At 37.5% G+C, this 24,304-nt stretch overlaps 1 protein-coding gene across 5 annotated transcripts in view; it reads left to right on the top strand.

Moving 5' to 3' along the window:
• Window positions 1–2,779: 2,779 nt before the first annotated feature.
• Window positions 2,780–24,304, top strand: part of sntg1 (syntrophin, gamma 1) — a 41,800-nt gene continuing 20,275 nt past the window's right edge. For 3 of the 5 annotated variants that reach the window (XM_043227095.1, XM_043227094.1, XM_043227091.1), the window contains exons 1-4: window positions 2,780–3,124; window positions 14,536–14,703; window positions 19,199–19,248; window positions 23,643–23,777. In XM_043227095.1, coding sequence (XP_043083030.1) covers window positions 19,222–19,248; window positions 23,643–23,777 — 162 coding nt within the window. In that variant the 5' untranslated portion in view covers window positions 2,780–3,124; window positions 14,536–14,703; window positions 19,199–19,221. Of the gene's footprint in view, window positions 3,125–14,535; window positions 14,704–14,914; window positions 14,974–19,198; window positions 19,249–23,642; window positions 23,778–24,304 lie in introns of all 5 variants that reach the window. The other 2 variants (XM_043227093.1, XM_043227092.1) reach the window with 2 other exon arrangements.

Genomic DNA, 24,304 nt, shown 5'->3' with positions numbered 1-24,304 from the left:
ACCCATTAGCACCTATATACATTTAGTACGTTCAAACTAAACGATTCATAATTGGGGAGCTGCTTTTACAAGAGAAAAAGGACAAAGAGTGTTTTCAGAGTTAATGATGATAGGTTATCATACTATCACACTTAATCGCTCGACAGCCTACAAACCTTAAGGGTAGCGCCATGTTTAATTTTCGACGGGATGAAAACGAGGCTGTGAGAAATTACAAAAAAATTGGGTTCAATGGGTTGTATGTCTATGACGAAACGCTGTTAAAACAGTTTTGAAAGTTGAGTTGTGACAAATACGTGATCTAGGACCGACTTTGTCGTTTTTGTCAATCTCTCACGTCCTTATTTTCGTCCGCGTTAAATTCAACATGGCGTCTAATAACCTGATTAGGTCTACTTCAGTCAGGAAAAATGGACCAAAAGAGACAGGTGGTGATTGAAAACGGTATACAAAATGATATTTGGAATAACTGTCTGTTCGAGAAGCATCAGTAAGAAAAGTGAATAATAGGTAAAATCAATAACCATCAAATGAAGATAAAAGATAACCATCATCACATCGCTGCTGTGAACGAAGAAAGCACCTCTCAATAGGGCCTCTTGTCTTGAGTAATTAAAACAGGCACACGCTAAGCAGATTTTCTACCTCTTCTGGGGGAGTTTTTAATTGTGAGTCAGATTTCTTATCTGCCAAAACTAATTACAGAAATGGAGGTAGTATCCTTTGTTCATAGCGCCGTAAAAAGCAAGGGCATTCAGTTCTCAATGACGAGAATAAATTTGTCTGTATTCCTTCCTGAATCTTTGTGTTTGACGGTATAGAAATATTGCCGCCAAATATTGTATGGTGAAAAAAAATAGCATCATGTTTGCTATGCATAAATAACCCAGCGTTGCGTTTTAATGATTTGTAAACAGTTTGACAACTGTTTGTACATGCATTGTTGACTCCAATCACACAGGGCCTGATGAATGTATGGACGAACAGAGACTGGATTGTGTTTGCTGAGAGAGGGGAAATAAATGTGAGCGCAGCACAATCGGGCTCCTTCACAACCTCTGGTTCAAGAGATCATAGTAACAGCCTTTCTAGATAAAGTGCAGTGGGAACAGATACCCGGTGCTGCGTCTGATGACTCAATATATGTTCTATATCAATGTTAATCTGCCGTGGAGACTGTATAAGCAAGTCATCGTAGCAGGTCCTTTTATCTAAAGCGACTTACAGTAGTTATTACAGAGACGGTCCCTCCGGAGCAACCTGAGGTTAAGTACTTTGCTCAAAGGCACAATGGTGATCGCTCATGGATAACCTATTGTGGGAGTCAAAATTGTAACCTTTTCGATATCAGCCCGGATCTTTAAGCATTACACCCTGCATACTGAAAATCAATAGAAAATCTAGCCGAAGGAAAGAAAGGAGAGAACGAGGGTGCTATAGGCAAAGTTAGTATAACCTAGTCGTCCTTTTTCGAATTTGCATGTCAGTGATGGATAATATACAAACAAGGAAACCGAAGCAGACAGAGAACATGCTGACTGCATGTATTATTGACTAGCTATACTTAGGGAAATAGTATGCAATGGCTCTCCATGCTAAATTCTCTTTACTGCAGCATAGAGTGCCTCATTGTCAAAACTGCAATGCAATTTGTAATGTTGTGTAGAAGCATCGTTGGTTATGTAAAGCTTTGTGGGGAATGTTCTCGTACAGCCCGTGGGTTCCTCTGCCTCCTTCACCAAATAATACCGCATTGAGAATCACGCACATGATGGAGCCTTAAAGTGCCACCCTTCTCTTGCGTTCGTGCGCCGCGTCTTTTCCCCCGCTGCTTTGATTTTCAGTAATAAATATTCTGCTAATATATTCAGATTAAAATGGACAGGCGTTTAGCATCGGCGAACAATGAAGGAATGAAGGGGGAGAGGAGAGAGAGACGTAAAAAGCGCCTGTGATTAGCATAGGCGCGTTCGGTTCACTTAGAGAATCGGTTCGTTTGGGCGATTCAAGCGAACCGGTTCAAGACACGAAACCGTAAAGATTGAGTCATCGCTCACAGATTTTTGGTTTTATTTGACATTTAATTTATGGATAATCCCTGAGTTATTCTTTATAGCTACTTTTTCATTATATCGCGTTTTTTGTATCCTTCCTCCACCTCAGTTTGATTCAAAACATAGTTCTGTAGATAGGAGTGGAATGGTAAACCAATAATAGAAGCATGCTTTTCTGAACGTATCGGTCTGTGTCATGGAAAGCGTATGCAGTATGTTTTGCACATTTTTATAATATTAAGATACATCTGGCAAATTGTGCGTGAGTGTTAAAAAGTGACCCAATTTACCTGCCTTCAGTGCACTGCATGTGTCCTACTGCACTCAATTTGTTGTATTGATTTAGTGTGACAATTGAACTGTAAATAGTAGGCTAATGTCGGTAGTTTTTACTTGACCAGACAACCAAAAGTTCAGACATTCAGACAGACTCAAAACTGCAATAAAAACGCAGAGAGAGAGAGAGAATATTACAATGAACAGGACGTCGTCACATACGGCACATAGCCTTATTAGGTCACTTGTGTAGCATTGCTTTCGATATATTTTAATAATAAAAAAGAACATTGTGCAATACATATTGCGCAAAATGCATTTACAGCGACGTTCCATTTCGAACACATGCAAGTTCTTCCACACGCTTTTCGAATCGGCTCGATCGAATCATTCGGAAGAACCGGTTCAAAGAACCGTTCGTTTGCGAATCGGACATCGCTACTTGTGGTTTTCAGCCGGTCATTATTATTGCTCAGGATGCCTAGCGACAGCAGAAGATATGTAGATGGAAAGCTGCATGGCTCGGATTGCGGAGGATGCTGGAGAACAAGACGACAGATGCGCCTCGCCTGCTGTGGGAATATAAACTAAGAGCAAGTTTAAAGGACTCGCTTTGGAGGATTTTGCCAAGCGGTTGCGGATGGAGACTGTGCATTAGTGGTCGTTATGATCCGGAGGCTGACCGTCACTCGTTTTCACATAGACAGTGATGACAAACGCAAGAGGGATGGGAGAATTGTGAACTTGAAGGAGTGGAACAAATTGCAAATCGCCACCTGTTAGTTGAATATCAGGTAAGCATTTATAACTAGTAGTAGCGAGATTTCTATTCAATGCGATGCACATATTTTAATTGACCGAACATTTGTATTTGATAAGCTTCACTAATAAGTGTTTCTAAGCAAATCAGTCACCATTCAAACTGATCTGATTGAGGAGAGGACGACCAAGGGAGTGAGATCCAGAATCCCACTGAACACCGATCCAAATGATCTAAAAACGAGGCTTTGTTGCCTAAACTTGAGAACACAAATGAGTGTGTGAAGCCTTTGATGCTGCATTAGAGATGCTGGAGCCCAGAACAGCCTGCTTATGCACATTTTGCTGTGTCAGATCTTCCGTTCACATCAGGTGCAATAAAGCACATACCTCCTTGTTCTCATCCTTATGCTAAACACTGTCTATCAAATTGTTCCTGGGCTGGCAGCCCTTCAAAGACGAGTCTTTAGGGACGCCCATCATTTTTAATTAAGGGTTTGCGTGCCCTCAAGCACCCAATTTGTCCTCAGTTTAATGTGATTGAATAATTCATTTAAATAAACATGTAAATATGATGTAGCTCGTTAATATTTGGCGTGCAAACATCTCCCGAAGAGGTTTTTTTCACGTGAAGCTGCTTTTGAAACAATATGCCCGAAAGCACTGACTTGACTTAGCACTACAAGTGTCAGACGGTCAGCTGTCCTCTTTTTTTTGTTGCGACCCATCTGCGATTGTGTTGCATGTGTTCACATTCATATCCATTATATCAATTACGTATTTCTCTCGCCCTACTAAGCAAGTAACTAGAAGCGAGAGCTGCCTGCATTCTTCAACATGAACAGGCCAGCATTATCATAATGTTTTGCCAGCGTGATCTACGACAGATTGCTCATTACGCACATACACCCTATAGTGCCTCATTAACACGAAACACTGTTTAAATATAGTGATAATGGTTGGCCGGGTCGAGGGAGGAGTGACTGTGCTATGTCTGCTGTTGACTCAACCTGAATGTGACCTGTAGACAGCTGGTGAATGTCTCGTGGCTTTCCCTTGCCTAAAAAGACTCGCGTTTTATGCAACAATAACAATAGGACAATTCTCAGATACAGTGATCAGCCGAGCCGGAAAAAATATGCGCAGACGGGTAATCAGGGAGACGAGTTTTTATTTTGAGCTGTTCTTTCACACAAAAATAGACGATTTCTTTGTTGCATTGCATAAGAGATATTTATTCATAGAGACGATTAAGGTTATATTCTAATGAGACGTATGCTATCAATATTCATATACCTTTAATGAATATTTCATGCTTGATATGTCTGTTACAGACAAAAATAAAGGTTCTTTATTGATCCCGTGAACAACCTTTATCCTTCTGTTCCATGAAAGTTTTTACAATTTTTAAAAGATCTTTTAAAAACCCAAGAATGGTTCTTCTGTGGCATTTACTCTAAATCTTTCTTTTTAGGAATAGTTTATCCCAAAAAAAAACATTATTTGCTGAAATGTTTACTCATTTTCAGGTCATCCAAAATCTGAAAATAAAATTGATATTGCATCACATGCTCACCGATGGATGCTCTGCAGTGAATGGGTGCCGTCAGAATGAGAGTCTGATAAAACCATCCCAATGATCTACTGGTAATCCACATGACCTTGGCACATCAATAAACATCCTGTGAAGCAAAATGGTGTGTGTTATTCATAAACAAATTAACTTAAAATTGCTTCTGGCAAATATATTAATTTGTGTATTTTGGACTGTTTTTGCTTGTAAACAATGCTTTCTATTTCTCTTATTAGCCATATTATGGATAGAGGACTTGTATTATAGTCAGAAGCAATGGTTTGAAGTTGAAAACATCTTAATGATGGATTAAGATGTTTTGCTACACAAGATGTTAGTTGATGTTAGATGTTAGTTAGATTTTTATCAGCCGTTTAGACTCTCATTCTGACGGCACCCATTCACTTCAGAGGATCCACTGGTGTAATGCTAAATTTCTCCAAATCTGTTTTAAAGAAACAAACTCATCTTCATCATGGAAAGCCCAAGGATGAGTTTATTCTTTCAAATGAGTAGTTTTGGGTTAACTATTCCTTAAAGTTAATGCTTTCGTTCCCTCTTCCTCATGCATGTAGCTGTTTCAGACTAGACAGCCGCCCCGAGACCTTCATTGCGCTGGAAGTGTGAAGTCAAATCTTTGCTCGTGCCCGTAGTGCACGGTTTATCGTTTTGTCTCACTTGCAAACGCAGCGGTGGCAGCGTTCAAGGTTACCCAGGGTACCCTGAATAGTAACTGACAAGTGCTCTTTTGATCCATTAGGCAGCGGAAGCATCCAGCAGACATTTCTCGTAAAATGTGATGGGACAGATGGCGAGGCTTTTGTAACAGCAGTGATTTCTGTGGAACAAGCTTAAAAGAAAGCAGAAACAATGAAAATGATGGGGTGCATATAAGAGCGATATGATGATAATGGTGCGCTTCGATGCTGGTGCACTCCAGGCTAAATTATAAATAGTGCATGCGCTCTAATGCAACACTGCAATTAGAAATTTTAATGCATAGAATATAACTATCGGTATGCCAGTCAAAGCGTCTTGCTCGAACATCGCTCTAAATATATATATATATATCATGGTTAAAAGTGCATCCCTAATAGCATGGGTTACTGATACTGATACATTTCTGCAGTGACTTGGACAGTGTTCGTCTAATAAAAAGCCTTCTCGGTAGAGTGGAGGCTGTTATATCAGCAAAAAGAGCACCAGCTCACCTATGTCTATGGTTTTGAATCTAAATGTTTTATAAGCGTGTATAAGTTGGAATGAACAGGCAAGAGTGGGGTAAAAGTGTCTGTTTCACCTCTTTATTCAGACAAACTGTGCATAAATCTTTGTCAGATTACTTTTTTTTAATAAAATTTTCAGTTATACACAGCTGACTGTGTTTGAGTGATGCACATTAAAACATTTTTTTTTTGCATGGTGTACATTTTTGACATTGCAGGTAAAAGGCATTTTATATTTCGTTTTCTAAAGGTCTAAATATATTTAAACGTACCGATAGTAATACAATGTTGTTTCATTACATTAATATAGTCTGAATTTTAAACAATTTTCTGGCCAGGTTATCAACATGTTAATAAAGTGCATTAAAATAAAACGGTAACATTTTACTGTAATTTCCCGTTAGTTAACGTTAGTCAGTGCATTAACTAACCGTGATCAAAACATTTGTTACAGTATTTGTTGATATTAACTTAAACTACGAGACTCGTTGCTAGTTCGTATTAACGACCAAAGGAAATGTACAAAGTGGAATTTTTCTTAAAGTAAAAAAAATAGACAGAGAACCGAAATATTCATCAAACTCTGTATGTGTCTACACTCTCATTGAGCCGTGCAGTGTGTAAGCATGTGTGTTTCTTTACTCGGATGCAGATTGTCTCGGAGCATATGGTTGTTTCAAAATGTGTAGCGTGTTTGCAGTGCATGCAAGGATGGTCAAAGTCGAAAGTGAACAATAGCTTCAGGCAGTCATGCTCATTCATTCTTGTCAAGCGGCACACAATAATAAGCTCAGCCTTTTGTTGCCAGATGATCCTTGTTTCTTGGCTGATACGTCATGTTTTGCAGGTTAGGTCTCTTGGTTTCTAGAACGGACCCCGTTTTGTCATGCTGTGTGGTTGTTCGGCTCATTCCTGACCCTTATATTTTACCGGATTGAAAACGGGTGTTTCCACCAACGAAGAACCGCCCCTCGGAATGCCTCAAAATGATGCAGCACCTTTAGAGACGTGATTGGTTTCAGAATGAGGTGCTGTTCGCTGTTTCCCTCGTCATTACCCTCAGCGTTGTCCGCGTGGGGTTTCAGTGCATTGGGATCGAGCAGCCAGGTGGTGAGAATATAAAGTAATGGGTCATGAATAATAAACTCTCTTTGGTTTCTCATTCACACTTGCACTGAGGCTCCAGCATCTCACGAGCTGCTGAGGGTTAAGCACAGCATTCAAGGGCAGCACGGCCGTTTTTAGCAACAAGCGCCATTGAATTTTTTCAGCCGTTGTGCGCTGGACCTGATCTACTTATTTCTACCCGTGTTCCTGCATTCTTTAGTTATACAGAACCTGTCACATCCATGATGACTGCCTATTGTAGTTTATACATTGTTGTATTTACAATACATTTACAGTATGTTTACAATTTATCAGTATTTTATATCAGATCACAAAAAAGACTTGGAGCATTTTTTTTCTATTGAATCAGTTGCTGTATGATTCAGTTAACTCACTGATAAAGACAGTGTCAAGATTTGGAACCTGATTATTATCGTTAAGAAAAAACTAAAATGTAAACTTTTTTTAAATTAAACATTTTTTGTTAATTGAAATAAAGCTAAAATAATATAAAATTCTATAAATAAAATATTGGTTGCCTCGGTAACTAGGTTTCAGTTAAAGCACTAAAATGAATTAGATAAATAAATAAAACTAAAAATAAACTTGCACTTGCATTATAAAAATGACTTAAATGTCCTAATTGTCCTAATATGCTATATGCTGAATGAAACCCAAATAAACATATATTAATATTTTTAATAAAAGTAATTAAAACACATGTAAGCACGTTATTAAAATTCACTTAAAACTGAAAATTAAATGCCAATTCAAAATTCAAAAAACTATATGCTAATAGAGTAAATAATACAAAAGTTAAGTAAATGAATCATTGAGCATTACTTGTTTCATTCCTGAATGAATCAACATCAGTTGACTTGCTCATAAAAAGGATGTTTGTTTTTGAATGAATCAGTGTTTTGAAAAAAAAAACTGCTTAAATGAATGATTTATATAACTCACTTATAAGGACAGAAATGTTCTCAAACAGCAGCATCCAACTCCAAAAGTAATCTCTCTGCTTGCTCTGAGGCACAAATAATTTATTATATATGAAAATTATTAGGTTCCTGTATTGTTGGACATGTCATATGTCTATTTGCGTTCACATTGCACATGGAAAAAAAAATGTTTCACTCGATTTTTTAGAGTTTGAACGCGCTCTGAACTGGATGATGGTTTAAATTCCACATACAAGATGCATACCAGAGGTGGTAGAAAAAGATTATGAAAGATTTATTTTTTGGTTTTGGGAATCCCAAACAACAGGTTAACATGCATGAAGGCCAAAAAATAAACATTCATTGTCTTACATATGCATTTGCTGTATTTTTCAATGACTCCCAAACAAATTGTTCAACGATTTATGTTTCCACACCCCTCTGTTGATTGGTTGATTTACTTTAAAGAAGTGTTTTTGAGCTTTTACTGCTCCAAAAGTGACAACTAGTGGCAAAGAATGAATTTGCGTTTTCATTGAGACCAACCAAAAAGACCAACAAGTGGAGGGGCAAAAGTCAATATAAAACAGCATGAGACTCCTTTTAAAAATGACTCGTTTCAATGATTCAGAGTCGACTCTTTCTTTTGAGGGCCGATAACTTTATACACGGTGCACTTTCAGATTTAAAACTTTGCAGGACGTTTTCATTCACCCAGAGCTGTGTTACACACCGCACCAAATAAAAAAAAATCATATTGTACTCATATTGAAATATCACACGATATTTCAAATTCTCAATTGTGTGGCAGTTGTTGCATCGGTAACAAAATTAGGTCCATGCATATAAATATTCATCTTGATTGTCATCAGAAACGCGAGTTATCCGCCTCAGCGGCGCTCATCATGTTTACTAATGTGTGCCAGTAAGTCTCATGTCAACACAGCTAATTTATTCTGTTTTTAATGGGCTGGTCTCGCTGACAATTGAAGAGAGAGTCTGCTAACTCATAAACAAACCAAACTTTGTCTTGGTCTTGAATAAACGATACGGCTCGGTCTGACAGCGGCAGTAATTACCCATCTTTGTTGGTGTAATGAGTCTCATGTGTCCATTAGGTTTCTTCTGGCACCTCCTCGGTACTTTCAAGCGCTGCCTCGCCAAAAGTCATCCGTCATGGAGAGAGAGGTCAGGACTTGAGTCTATAAATCTGCCATTTGCTAATTTACCGAGCCTCATTCTCATTGTTGGCTCTATGTCGATGTGGTTTGGTGAGGTGATGTAGGCCAGCGGGTCTCGCCGGTGTATTAACTAATGAGGGCTGAACAGACACCCGCCCAGCGGGCAGGACAAGGTTGCTTTTGGCAATGAGATGTCAGAGCAGGATAATGTGAAAGGATGAAGCTAGGATGAAACTTTAATCAAGCGTAACGCCGTGTCCAGGCTCTCTGCAGTGACCTTTGCATTGCTCGCCCTAAGCGTGTTCAACAGAGCAACGGTGTTGAGAAAGCTGAGAAACACTTGATCAGGCCTAACAGATCTGAGTCAGTGTGACATCTCGATATGGTCATTACTTCAAGCTTAAAACTTTGAAGTTTGAGATGAGATGCTCGAATATATGTTTCGCAAATTTTAATGTGGCGGAATCTTGTTATATTGTATTCTTAGATCAAAGAATTACTTGATTATTGTAGTTTTCAGACTTATTAAACAGGTAAATCAGTTAATGTCATCTCTGATTTTTCTTTTTTGAAATGTCTTTAGAAAGACAGACATTAGATGTGTTTATATCCATAAATATTATATATATATATATATATATATATATATATATATATATATTTTTTTTTTTTTTTTAATAATTTTTTTATATATATATTTTTTACAAATATTACAAATCGTTAAATGAAAAATAATTAAATTTTTAAATTAATCTTTAAATGGAATTGCATTCAAATGCTCATGAAAGACAGCTTGCTCTTTAATCTTGTTTGCATTTGTTTTAATAAATTGAGATATTAAAGAGGAAAAATCCTGGTAATGATATATGCGTATGATATATTTATGTAATTGGTGAGAAATGCTCATAATATGTAATTAAAATAAATCAATTATAAAAAGTGATTATGAAAGTGATCACGTTTGTAATGCAAACATTTTGGTAAGGATATATACATGTGTATATCTATGAAAGAAACAAATGAGACAACCATTAGTACAGTCTTTGACGTAATTGATGCATATTGTATTTTTAAATTATATTATGTTATTGAAATCTTTGACTTAATCTGAGCAAAGTTTGGGCAAGCGTGAAATGTGCTTATAAAAGTCTCTGTTCGCTCTCCAGTTAATCTCATTTTTACCTATCTTTTATCTAAATTTTGTTGTGATTGAATACATTTATAAGGATGCTTTTGTTTAGAAGCGCAGCTTATAAGATAATGCATTACTTGCTTTGCTGTGAGGCGGTGCAGCTTAAAACAGACTCTCATATACAAGCGTCAGATTTATTGCGATATACTGGAATAAAGCAACACGAATACATCTAGCAGTATAACTGAGCCAATATAAGCTCATTTTATGCATAATATCGAATAAAAAAACGAGCGTGTTATTGGAACCAACACTGTGGTCGAAAATCACTTTGTAGCGTGACACAGCAGTGTGGTTTTGCCTCGATTCCAGGCGGTGGAAATGCCCAGCGCCCAGAGCAGTGTGAGTGTGTTCGCTCTCTCCATGTCTTGGCTGTGAAATACACAGATAGAATGCGGTTTTCTGGCGTACATCTCGTGGGAGCGTGTTCACTCACCTGCTTGAGAGAAACCCTGCGAAAAAAAAAAAAACATTGACCTTGATAGGGCATCAGCGTCACAGACAGCAGCGTGGCGAGCCAACCGTTTTGACTTCTTGTTTCTGAGCGTATGCGGGTGTTCGTGGGAAGATTACATTCGTTCCTAAAGGAAACTTTAACTGCACACGGTTAGTTTCAACAGCTTTTATGTGCGGTTGCATTTATCAAATACCAGTGCTTTCCTGGATGCTTACGGTTATCTCAAGGAGCGCGTTTAAATAAATCGAAAAACGTAATTAATCGAATTTTTAAAAAAACTATACTGAAAGTGGACCGAAATAATGTGTGTTTCCTCAAACCAGACACATTTCAAAGCAAAATTATTGAATTGATTGGAATACAAAAGTGCACTGGGTTTTTTTTTAATGGAGGACATTTTGGATGATGTCGGTTACCAGACATTTGACGGTACCCGTTGACTTTCATAGTCAAAGAGTAGCCTATACACGCTAAAGTCTGCATGTATGACTTATTTGGAGTACTATACGCACATTTATGAGATCGGTAGGCTTGGGTTTGTCTTTACTAGTGTTGTATAACAGTCGAAAAGCAACTCATACGGGCTTGCAAACAACACGTGGGCGAGTAAATGATGATCGAATTTAAATTTTTGCTTGACCTGTACCTTTAAAGGCTCTCTGTGTGGCTCGCGCACATGCCCCTCAATACATTATACAGCGCTGATCTATTTATAGTCGCAAATGTAAGCGAAATGCACGCACTGTTGAGCCTTACATACAGTTCCCCGGTTACTGCCAGAGCGTCTTGGTTGCTCTGTAAAAAAAAAAAATGAAACACTTTTTGAGCTGCTTGTTGCACCAGGGTCTCGCGGAAATGAATAGCTTTTGTGGCGGCCCTAAGGTCTGGCCATTATGATGGTGATAAGTACACGAGTTCCCAGTCCGCTGTGACCACAATAAACCGTTTTACAGCAATAGCCGAGTTATAGTTGCAATTGCAGCGTTTTATCAAAGGAACGGTTAAAGATGTCAGCCGGAGAAAACCCCCACAAGGTTAGCCGGCCACGATAGTTCTCTAATGGACAAAGACTCGCCGGGACGCGCTTTTTACGCAAAAGTACGGCGAATAAACGTGTCCCAGCCGCCGTGATGACAAGCGCATGTGTGAAGCAAGCTTGCGCGAGTTAACGACGACGAATAATGGTATTATTGTAGACGTTTCAGAGGGAAAATTGCGAAATTAAATGTGTGAAGTAAAGCTCCGCGTGTGGAAACGCGCGCAGAACGGCCATGATTTGGCCCGAGGACGGGAGATCACGTTGCGTGGAAAATAAACGAGTTAATGCAGTAGGCAATTTACAAAACATACGTCTCGTTGCTTTTTTTTTTGGGAGCTCATCCACCGCTACTAAACCGAACGCTTTCCCGTATAATAGTTTAATGCTTTCGCCGTTCCCGCAGATAATGCTCTTAAACCAGCAAACCGCCTCGGAGCTGAATAGCCGGGAAGCGATCGCGCACCAACATTATGAATCTAAAGGCTGGTCGTGTTGTTGGAAGTTGTCGTTTTAATTTGATGGTATTGACTGCGCGCTTTGTGCATCGGAGTCTTTCTCTCGCAGGGAACGGGGGAGAGAGAAAGACGAGGCTCACAATGGAAGAGATGTAAATTGCTTTAGATTGTTTTGCTCTCAATGTTGGCCACTAAACGCAATTACCAGAATTCAATATTTCTTTTCAAAGGCCCGAAGAAAAGATAAAACCATTACAATTGGGGGATTGATGCGCTCTCCAGACAGCAGCGATGTATTACCAGCCGCAGTATTTTCGGATTTGTTCGTTTTCACATAAAGAGGCCCAAATATCTCGTAGAGCAGCTGCTCACTGCATCTCACGATGCGTTCGTGTGTTGGTAATTATCTGCTCAGTACAATACAAACTTTTTTTTTTCGCGGTTTATTCGTTTTTTTTTTCCTTTGCATGAAAATGCAAATTCATTCTTTGCCGCTAGGGGCTTTTGGAGCTTTGGAAAAAACGAATCGCTGTCCAAAATGATTCATCAATCGTTTTGGGAGCCATTGAACAGTTGAGGTAAATATAAATGCATATTATAAGAAATTGAATGTGGCTTTTTTGACCTTGCATGCATGCATGCACGCTTCAAAGCAAAAACACGACGGTCTGATCGTAGTTTAGTGAATTTATGCTGCATAATTTCTTGCGTTTCTTGCTTAGCGCTGTAAACAAAGCACTCCTGCATTTTTAAATGCTGCATTGCTATGCATTATATGGAGATACGAAGAAATATAAATACCACAGAAACGTTTATGAAGATTTCAGGATCTCTGGCTATTGTTACCATCTGTTTGCAGTTGGTTTATTTGCGCAGGTAATTAGTTTTTAATATTTATATATCTATAACTGCTCATAAAAGTTCATAAAAGTTCATGACGCTGTTTATGTTGCTTAAATTCACACTGTTTCAACTGGTTTATTGTTTAGCACTAGTATATAAATATAAAACAGTGTTAATGTAGTATAAAACAGGTGTTTATATTGATATTAATATTATGTTTATATATATTTATATATATTTATGTTTATATATATTTAATATCAAACAATTTATAAATATATATCGCATGTACATGTATGAATGCATTAATATTAATTTATTAAGTTTTATTAATATTAAATAGTCCATGCTGGCTGGATGAATCTGTGACAATCTGATCAAATGCAAAGACTTTAAAAAGAAAAAAATGAAAAGCATTTTCGTTTAAATGAAATAGTTTGCTGAAAAAGCGAACCTTTCTTCATAATTTATTTCCCTTCATGTCTGTTTCAATAGCTTTCTTTCATGCAGCACAAAAGGAGTTTTTCATAGCAGAATTTCCGAGTCGCTCTTTACTATACAATGAAAATGAATAGTGATCACCGGGATTATTCTGCCCGGCAATATTTTCAGTGAATAGCTCGCATTTCACAGAGGTATTAAATCGCGTCAGAGCGCTTGTACCCCAAATGTTCTGTTAAACATCTTCTTTAAAGGAATAGTTCACCCAAAAATGAAAATGACGAAATATTTTACTCACCCCGAAGCCATCCTAGGTTTATATGACTTTCTTCTGTCAGACGAAAGTTTGATGCCGCAGTACTTATGGATATATCCAATTCAGTTCAAAATAATGGCCAAGTTCGGAAGAGGCAGGGTACATTTTGGAAAAAAACTCTGTGTTCATCTGAAAGAAGAAAGTCATATGCACCTTGGGGGTGAGTAGAATATGCCGTGATATTCTTTTAATGTTTCACAGCAGAAAGAAATGACATGAAGAGGAGTAAACGATTCATTTAGGGTGTCTTCTGTTGCTTTAAAATGATACGAAAAGTGTATCCTAACTTTGCAAGTTTACAAGGTTAATTGATTTTATTTGCATAATCAACTATTTGAAACCAGACCAACGCGACTTCAGCGGAAAAACAGCTGAAAAGTGGTTTGATGGATTATTTCGGAATAAAACAGAATGCCTGGGTCTTGATTTGTTCTGTTTTTAACTTAAAACAGCATTTCGAAAGCGCGATGCCCATGGTGGGACATCTAAAAAATGAGCAACAGGAGATGAAATGAAAGAAATGGCTTTTTTTAAGGAAGCTTCTACCACTAAGAGCAGCATGCTAATTGAAGTTTAGATGCTAAAGAGAGCAAAAATATGAAATATGAAAAAATCTACCGAATTGACTTTGTTAATCGAATCGTTCTACTTTACTAATTCGGTGTTTTACTCCAGCAGCTGTAGGATTCTGGCTGGGCCCGGGGGCCAAAACCCTTTTGCTGGAATAAAGAAAGAAAGCAAAGAGAAACATCGGCCCTTAACCGGCATCTGCAAAGACTCCCCTGCCTCCTTCCCCATGGCTTGACCTCCATGCTGTGCTGCGCTGAAGATCTTTCCCTGGAGGTAAGCCGAAAATACCCAAGCCTCTAGCTGGAGCTTGACAAATCGACTCATTTGCTGAGTAGGTGATCTTAAAGGAAAAGCAACCTTCTGTCATCATTTGCTCACCCTTGTGTCATTCCAAACAGGCGTGACTTTCGTGCTTAACAGTTTTGAGTGCTACGGTTTGCCGTTTTATGGGATTTTTATGGTGCTTTTTTTGTCCTTATTGAAGCTCGACAGCCGCTATAACCGCTTGTTGGGTGGAAAAGAGCAGCGTCTGCAGACAAACCCGTACGTATTTAATTTTTTGCGCGAACCGCTCCTTTAAAAAACTTCTCAGCCCAATGAAATTTGCTGCCATGTTATTAAAGAGCGCATTAGACTCTTATTTCTTGTACTACTGAAAACAATGCGTTTCGCTCGGTGCATTGCGATGCAGAAAACGTAATTCTTAGCGACATCTCCCAGAAGGCTCAAGGAATCGTAGCGAGACGCCCTACCGATGAGGTGCCTGTATTAAAATAATGTTGCAGATGAAAAAAAAAAATATGCCATGCTGCACTGGCCTGTTAACATGCAAATCACATCTCATTTTCACAGAACGGCAAAGCGAGTGAGTCAGTGTGAAACTGTATGAGCTGAATGCCAGGCATGTTACTGAGAGAAAGCAAAGCATAGAAACAACACATAGTAAATGATGTAGTCACGGTGAAGAACACCCAACAACATTTCTATTTTTGGTCTCAAGCCACAGCAAATGCGATTTAATGAGCTCTGAATGTATAAGAATGACCTTGGTATTGATTTTTTTGAGCTGTGTTGCTCATGGTGTTGTTTTTAATAAACCGGTACTGTAACAATAATACATGGTAATAGTTTTATAAAATACAAAGCGTTTGTGTTTTAAGGCATATCCCGTGATGCTGGGTTTTAGAAAAAATGTAAGATTATAGTTTGCATTAACAAAAGCAAAACTTTTGTTAATCCAGTTCTTATTATTGTAGCGTGTGACAGTTGCTTATTTTGATTTTATAAGATAATGTAAGAATATTCATGAAAAATAATCAGAATTGCAAAATAAATAAATTTAAAAGTCAAAATGCATTGCTATAATGTGCTTCATAATGTCACAATGCGAAATGTTTTAATATCTTTGGGGGTGAATACCATTTAAGAATGTTTTGTGACATCGTTATGAATTTATTAGAGCGGTAAAAGTTTTTTATTTGTGTCATTTTTAAAACCAACTCTGTATATTGTGTTTTTTGTTTTTTTTTAATAATTAGGAAATTTTTTATTTGCCAAAAATTGCCTCAGAGACTGTTTTGCGTCGATATGAAATGAGATTCGAGCTTAATAAATGTAAAAGAATATTTTTAATAATTTAAAATAATTATTCTTGAAAAAGCGAATGATTAAAATGATTGCAATCACTTGCTTTAGCAATCAAATGCGAAACATCACAAAAATATTACGAAATAATGTCACGAAGCAAAATATCCAGCAATTGTTTCAAGGTGAAAAATGACTTAAACATGTTTTCTGACAATGTTGGCTTTATTAGTGTGCTAAATGTTTCATATTTCGTCTGCTAGCATAATGTTTTATCTTATACTGTGTCTTTTATCATTGTTTGTGACATGTTTATTAAATTCTATAGCCTGAAAAGTGCCTTAGTGACTGCCTTAGGCCACTATGAGAGCTTCGTCGAATCAATAAAGCGTAATGAATATTTCTAAAATGTTCTACATTCTAATAAACTATTGAGCGTCCTTCTGCGTCTTTGATAGATGACAACGAGAGTGATTTCATCAGCCACGCGTTAAACTTATTGGCTTTTCTCGGTGCGTGTACGAAGGAAGCTGCAGATGGCACGCGAGTGGAAAGACCTGTAGACCTCATAGAGATGTTTATTAGGGAGCACTCGTTCCTGCCACGCCGATGAATTATTCATAAAGCCGCCGTCTGAAGGCCTTGTGTATTCTGCCAGGACTTTCTTAGCTGGAATCGATCCGTGGTGGAAATTCTGAGCGATCCGCGACGTCTCCTCCAGCTCGGAGGTTTTAAAGGGGCATGTAGCTCATTTTGACAGATGGCACTCAAGAGGTACTCACCATCGCTGCTTTGGAGACACATATCCTCTCCTTTATGAGCCTCAGATCGCTATTTCCTCCTAAGTGCACTCCATGTGAGGACATGGTTCATCACCGAGACGGCTTTTTGTCAATTTTTGGTATATAATGGGGAATTTGGAATCCAAGGGCTCGCCAATATATCTGGCTTATGAAGGTATCTTATGGCACGAGCCACTTATGGAGAAATGTTACAGAATTTTAGCATTCGAGCACTCTTAGAGCGAAAACACGCTGATTACAGAGGGGAAAATAGCCGGGCTGTGGAAGCCTGTTTCTGACATCTTTCCCTCACGATTGTGAGATGTAAACTTTCTTAAGAAAAGAGTCAGAACTGAAAGGCATAATTCAGAACTGTGAGATATAAATGTGCAATTCTGACATAAAAAAAGGCAATTGTTTGATAAATAAATGTGATTTAATAATAAAATTGCTATTGTTTAGCAATTACGAATGCACATTTGACAGTAATATAATTCTATATATATATATATATATATATATATATATATATATATATATATATATATATATATATATATTCTCTTATTAATCTGTACCATTGTTCTTCTATAGTACTATGTTAAACTGATGTGTGAAGAAAAGAGGGGAAAAAGTCAGAATCGTGAAAATGGAAAATCACAATTATCTTTTTTTTTTTTTTTTTTCTGTGGGAGAAACTTAAAAATTAACAAACAAAAATTACCAAAAATTAAATTAAAAGAAACAAAAATTAATTCTGACAAAGGCAGAATTATGAAATGCAATAAAAACTCACATTTTTGAAAAGAAAAGGCAAAGTTGCATGACGTAAAGTTGGAACTGTAAGAAAAGTCAAAAACTCAAAAATTGTCGCTGTTGCAAGATATGCGATGAAAAGTCTACTGCCTTTTGATTTTTCATTCCGTGACCAAAGCTGAAAAAAATGTGAGCTAAAAACTGAGAAAGGAAGTCTGAATTGTGAAATACAAACTGTCAAAAAAGACAGAATTGCGGGATAAAAAAGTGAAATGCCCTTTTTACTGTGTCAAAAAAAACTGAACTGCTGTATTCTGAGGAAAAAATGTGAGAACTAAGAGAAAAAAACCGCTGTTACAGTTTAATTATTTTATCCCATGACAGAAACAAGCTTCCACAAAAAAAAAAAAACTGTCAGATAGAGCTGTAATCCCTCCACATTTGCCCCGCTGAGTGGTTTCAGACTGTGCAAATTATACGATTGTTCTGATTAAATGTGCTCCGCTGCTCGTGATTTTAATTTGAGCTACTCTGGGAGATGAAACAGCAGAAGTGACTCCTCTGTGAAGCAATCTTCATGACGGTTTTAATCCTAGCGCGCAAGCGGCGTGTTAATGCTAAACGGCATCAGCGCTGTGGTCAGCGCCATTCCTTTTCGCGACATGAATTATTAAGACGTTTATAAAGCGGCGCCGGAATAACACAGCAGGAAATGCCTCCGGTGATTTATTCGTACCTGGACAAATAAGTATCACTGTGTACCAGAAAAAGCGTCGCTGGGTGAATCTCACGAGTCATTTTTCAATCCCAAAATCAAATGAAAAATAGTGCGTTTTCATGATGAGATTCGTCCATCTGTGTCCGTCACTGAGCCGCCGGATTATTATTGCGATTCAATAATAATGCTAATGATGCTTCACTGCGGTTTGGCATTCATCTTACGTCTTAATGGCGGAGATATTATTATCACTTGTTGGTTAATAACATCAACACCAGCCCCGACCATATGAATGCCATATTCTCATTGCACAATGAAGCGTTCAAGCAGACCGTGTACAGCAAAGCAGAAATCGAGTACATGTTCAGGGACCATCCCAAACAGGCTGATATATTGTTTGACAATAACTCTCGCTGAATTATTTAGTAGGCCTCCGAGCGACTTGAAATGCCACATTTGCATTCGCATTCAGCAGCGGTTATTGCTTTCCGGTCGGTTAATCTCTCCTGCCATCCGCACGTTAGCAAAAAATAAAAACGTAAGACTTTTTGGGAGTTTTTTCGGGGGAAAAAAGAAGCTTTTTGCGCCGAATATCAAAGCGCGGCCTCCTCTTTGGCTTTCGCGAGTCCAGATGCCGTCGTTGTCTGTCAAAACAAATTTGCTGTGAAGAGTTGTGATTAAATTTCTGCACATCCAAGTGCGCTTTCAAGCGAGGCAAAGTTGTGTGTTTCTCCCGAACGAAGCGCTAATTAATTTCGAATGCGTTTTCATTTATCTATAATGAATTTTTCTCTGCTTTGCAAACATACGCAACTTTCGTCGCGAAGCCATTTATCAGCGAAGGTCAATAACGTTTAGCTTCCCCTAATGTGACGCGTTCTAATTACGTGATGATTGGTTTTCTTTTTCGTCTTTGTTTCTCTCTAAGGGCTGTTTCTCTGACCTTAGCACATGGATTTCAAGACTTCAAATGAAGAGGTAAGTGTCGCTTTATATGCTGCTGTTGAAACTTTTGTTATTTCAGATGGAGTAGCTTTTGCGTACAACCTGTAGGATCTGTTTCAGCGTTATTGGCTGAACTAAACTCTGTCCAAATAAATGCTCGCTGGAGCCGCGGAGGGAGGCGGGAGCACATCGATCAAATAAATAGATTTGTTGACTTTCCGCTGGGGAACAAAGATGTTAGGTCAAAAACGATTCCCCCGTCTGCAGACTGGGAAACAGCAGATTTACAGCTTCATTCTTTGAAATACTTCTGATAACATTAAAAGTACGGATTATAAAGAGGATTACAATCTATTATAAAAGCCACAAAAATGTGGTTAAAAGATACAGATTAATGATTGATTACATAATCAATATTTGACAATTTTGTGATTGTTTTTCGGCGTCAGTATGCTAAATCATATTTTATGTTTAATGTATATATTTATTAGTCAGATATTTCCTTGCCGAAAGCTGTATGCTAGTAGCTTTATTTTGTAATTGATGCAATGGCGTTCAGTTGTTTGATATTATTATTGTTTACATTAATTAATAGTTTATAAAGTGAAAGAAATTATATCTCATTAGATTTATTATGCACTGCGTAATAAGCAAATACAAACACATTTTTAATTGATTAGTACGAATTTTCTGTAAGTGTAACCTCGGGTCATCCGCAATGTAGATGAGGTTTTTTTTTCATCAGATTTGGAAAAATGTAGCATTACATCACTTGCTCTGGCTGCTCTGCAGTGAATGGGTGCCGTCAGAATATGAGTACAGCTGATAATGATCCACAAAAAAACATAATTAAGATATTCTTTAAAGTGCCCCTGGTTTGGGTTTTTAAAAATGTGTAACAGAGCTCTATGTGGATAAAAAAAATCCTGGAAAGTGTTTCATCTGAAAAGTTTTATTTTATGTTTTTATTTTTTTTTTAATTTTTTATTTTTATTGCCTCTCAAAAGAAAGAGTCGACTCTGAATCGCTGAAACTAAACTTTTTAAAACAAGTCCCAGGTCGTTTCCCGTTGACCCCAAAATGAAAAATTCGCCCATCTATTAGTTGGTCTTTTCTTATTGGTCTGAATGAAAACGCGATTTCATTCTTTGCCACTAGGTGCCGCTTTTGCATCGATAAAAGCTCACAAACACTGCTTTAAATGAAATCGACCAATCGCTGGAGAGGAATATGAAATTTTTTTTTGACCTTGCGTGCATGTCAACCAGTTGTTTGGGACACAGAAAACCAAGATATAAATCTTTCATAACCCATAATGGGCCCTTTAAACTTAAGCTTTTGGCCAAAATGCCAGTCCATAATCCGTAATGACCCTTCCTCCAGTGAAAAAATCTCTCCCCTGCTGTTCTCAAACATCAAAACCCATCCACATAACTGTTTTGGACTGTCTTTGCTTGATTTGTGCATATTTCTCTTGATTCAGACAACATTTTCTCTGGAGAAAGCAACATAATGAAGGACTTGCTTGTGTTTTAGCTGGAAGCAGCAGTTTGAAGTAGAAAAAAAAACTTTGCAATGATAGATTTTTTACAACTCGCACCTTTTAACTTCGTAAACCCTGCAGGGTGAAAGGTTGTAGCAAATTTTGATTTTTGGGTGAACTTTTTCTGTTTTCAAGGACCCATTTGCTCTCAACACCACAAACCCGCGCTCCCGCTTTTAGTGAAATCTTGCATCTCGGTTATAAAATTACTGCAATATTAAAATCACTTCTGTTTCCCGGACCTGTTGTTTTGCAGTCGTTTTTCTCAGCGAGCGCTTTAATATCGCATAAATGCAAATGATATCAACTCGGATCGACATGTAAGCGTTTATTCGTTCAGTGGCCTTGATCGCCCTGTCGGGATTTATTTTGAAATAATGACCGGCTGATTGTACTTTATATGCTCCGTATCAGTGTCTGAGAAATATCGATCGCCCACTAATCTGGATGTTCTTCACAATTCGTTAAAATTCAAGACATTCGATGGGACCTGCATTATATTAATGCAGTTTGGGACGGCATGCAAGGCTACTGTGAATGCAGAGAGCACAAATTTAATAGCTTTTGGGCTCAGAAACGGGGACACAGAAGAGCGCTTATGTGTGGAAGATTAATGAGTGCTCAGAGGAGGATAAGACTTGTGTATATAGACAGAAGTATTTCTGTGTATTTACAAACACCGCTGTGCTTTTTAACCATGATGCGCAGGGCAAGATTCAACATGTTGTGGTCCGAAAAAATAGCTTTTTCGTGCAATTTTTGATTGCATTCGTTACGAAATCGGGTATAGAGCGTTTTTCAGAAACCGCGGGCGCTTTAACTTTGCTGAAGCATCACTATGAGAATCACACTGGCTGCGCTTCTTCTTAATTGTGTGATTTAACGCAGTCTTCCTGGTTAACTACAGCAATTTTACTTGCGGAAGAGCCGTAGTCTGTGTCTGAGCATGTTTTGACTGAAAATCTCAAGGGTACACTAAAAATGGCTGACACTTGATCGCTATGGCAACAGAATCAAGCACGTGTCCTAGCAACTGAAGTTATGGAATAAATTTCATTCTGGTATAAAGTATTTGACTGACTTTGCAAGAAAGCGCAAAGATGCAGATGCCAGACTCAACAGAAAATCCAGGCCTCTTTCCTATTTTATGAGCAGCTGCTTACCAAACCAATTTGGTCATCATAGGAACGGGTCTCACAACGCAACTGGGCCCTGAGGAATTTATTTTATTTCGTTTTTTTACTGTGCTGACAAGCGGAAAGGCCAAAATATACACAGAGTCAGTTTTATGCAGCATTTCAAAGTGGAAAAACCTAATGAAATAACAATGAAAGCGCCGTGATGTTGGCAGAAATATTACAATGTGCAAGATGCATTCATTTTAATTACAGGTAAAATATTTGTACTTTTTTTTATTTTTATTTATTTTCTACCTTAGTACATCAAGTTAAACTGAATTAATGTGAAATAACTGAAATTAGCTCAATTTAAAGGGCTTTTTTATTTCTGTTTTAATTTCAGTTTTTAGTTTTTTACTAAAAATAAATGTGCTAAAATGTATTTGAAATACATTTAAATCAAATATTTCATCCGTACTACAAATACATTGTATACTTGACTTAACTACCCTGCAATGGTACTCTTAGTGTACTAAACTGATATACTTAAAGCAGGCTAAATTAAAACTAATTTTGTGCTCAAAATTAATTGTGTATATCTAAATATATTTTGAAGTATTTTTCATTGTGGTAAAGTGGAACTATTGCAGGTACACCTTAAATATCTTGCATTTAAAGGCTGATATTATACAGATATTATACAGTTCTTACCAATAGTGACATTAAAACACATTTTAGGCTTAATATTAAGAAATGTGCGTTGCGCGCCAAATAAAGTTGAATTATTATTTTTATACCAGTCTCGAGGGATTTGTCAGGTAATATGTTAATAGATCAGGACTGTACTTAATAATTAATGTATTTTAAATACACTTTTTTTTTTTACTAGGAATTAATAACCCTAAATGAGACATAGAGAATTTAATTATGCAAGTATTGATGAAAAATGTATTAAACATATTAAACATCTGAAATGTTTATAAAAAAGACTGAAATTCCCTCTTTTGCATGTACAATATACACACTGTTGGACGTAAAACACTACACTGGACCGAAAAAAAAAAAGCGTTTTAAGAGAGATTATTTTCTTCAAGTCCGCAGGGCTGAAAGCGAGAATACTTGAAGAAACTGCCATTAATGAAGTGTTATTTAAAAACTGTTAAAGCGGGGGCCATTTAAGTTTGCCCTATCTGCTGTACTTTAAACGATTACTGTAGGGCAAGGACGTTTCATTGCTCAAAATTACATCTTGCGAGGCAGCTGGAAGTCAAAGTGCTCACGGTGCCTCATAGCTACACGGCTCTCGTGTCGTTCCTCTCAAACATTTATCTCCCGAAGTAAAGGCCTCGCTGTAAATACTGAATAAACATGGAGCCAATAAGCCGCGTTTAAGCTTCTGACAGGCAGTCTGTCAAGATGCAATGTATTCAAGAGCATCTGGACTTTATTATCCATTTGTTGGAGACATTTTGTCGCGTTTTCAAAAAGCTTCGTCAGTCATTATGTGGTGTGAAGATGTTTAATCCACTATCAGATAACCGATGAAGCCGCTTGGATGAGAGCGGAGGCAAAACATCTTCCACAAATGAATAACCAAGTCCAGATGGTCTAGCAATAATGTTTCTCCCCGATATGACTTTGAATGTTCACTCGTGACTCTGCACGCGCAAGCCCTCGCTGTTTATCCCACGATCAGATTCACGGCTAATTAAGTTCATGTAGTCAACTGAGGATTGCAGATGTTTGTGTGACTCTGGCTGTTTCAGACAAAGACTGGGATTTATTTGCTTCAAGATGGTAGCGAGGAGCCTTTCAATATCCGTCTGCACCTGGCCAAAGATATTCTCACCATTCAAGAGCAAGACGTCATCTGTGTGTCCGGAGAACCGTTCTACTCGAGCGTGAGTATAGGAGCTTCTCGTTATAAGCCAGGTTGATCCGGGACCGGAAAAACACAAAGCCGTGACGTGAAGCGCTCGTCTTGTTCTGTTATTGTTGACTCGTCGGGGACTGCATTGTCTGCGCTGGAACAGAGTGTTTAGTCGGTTTTTATCAACGTCTTCTTGATGTCACAACAGTAAGGTCGAAAAAAGGGAAATATCATTCACAGTGTAGTACAATTAATTACAATATAAGTCTCAAATTTTCACAATTCTTCATTAAAATGTTATGAAGTGAAGGCCATGAAAGCAATAGTTTTAACATATTTGGTCATATAGTGTAAACATACCAACATATAATGTAATAAGTAATATAATAAAAAAGTTATAAATAATAATATAATACAATAATTATTATAAAGAGTATATATATATATATATATATATATATATATATATATATATATATATATATATATATATATATAGTGCTGTCAAAATCATTAATTGCATCCAAAACAAAAGTTTTTATGTAATATAAGTATGTG

Source organism: Puntigrus tetrazona, chromosome 24 (genome assembly GCF_018831695.1).
Source record: "Puntigrus tetrazona isolate hp1 chromosome 24, ASM1883169v1, whole genome shotgun sequence".
Classification (NCBI taxonomy): Eukaryota; Metazoa; Chordata; class Actinopteri; order Cypriniformes; family Cyprinidae; genus Puntigrus; species Puntigrus tetrazona.
Note: the sequence above shows the minus strand (reverse complement) of the source record. Positions and strands in the feature narration are given on the sequence as shown.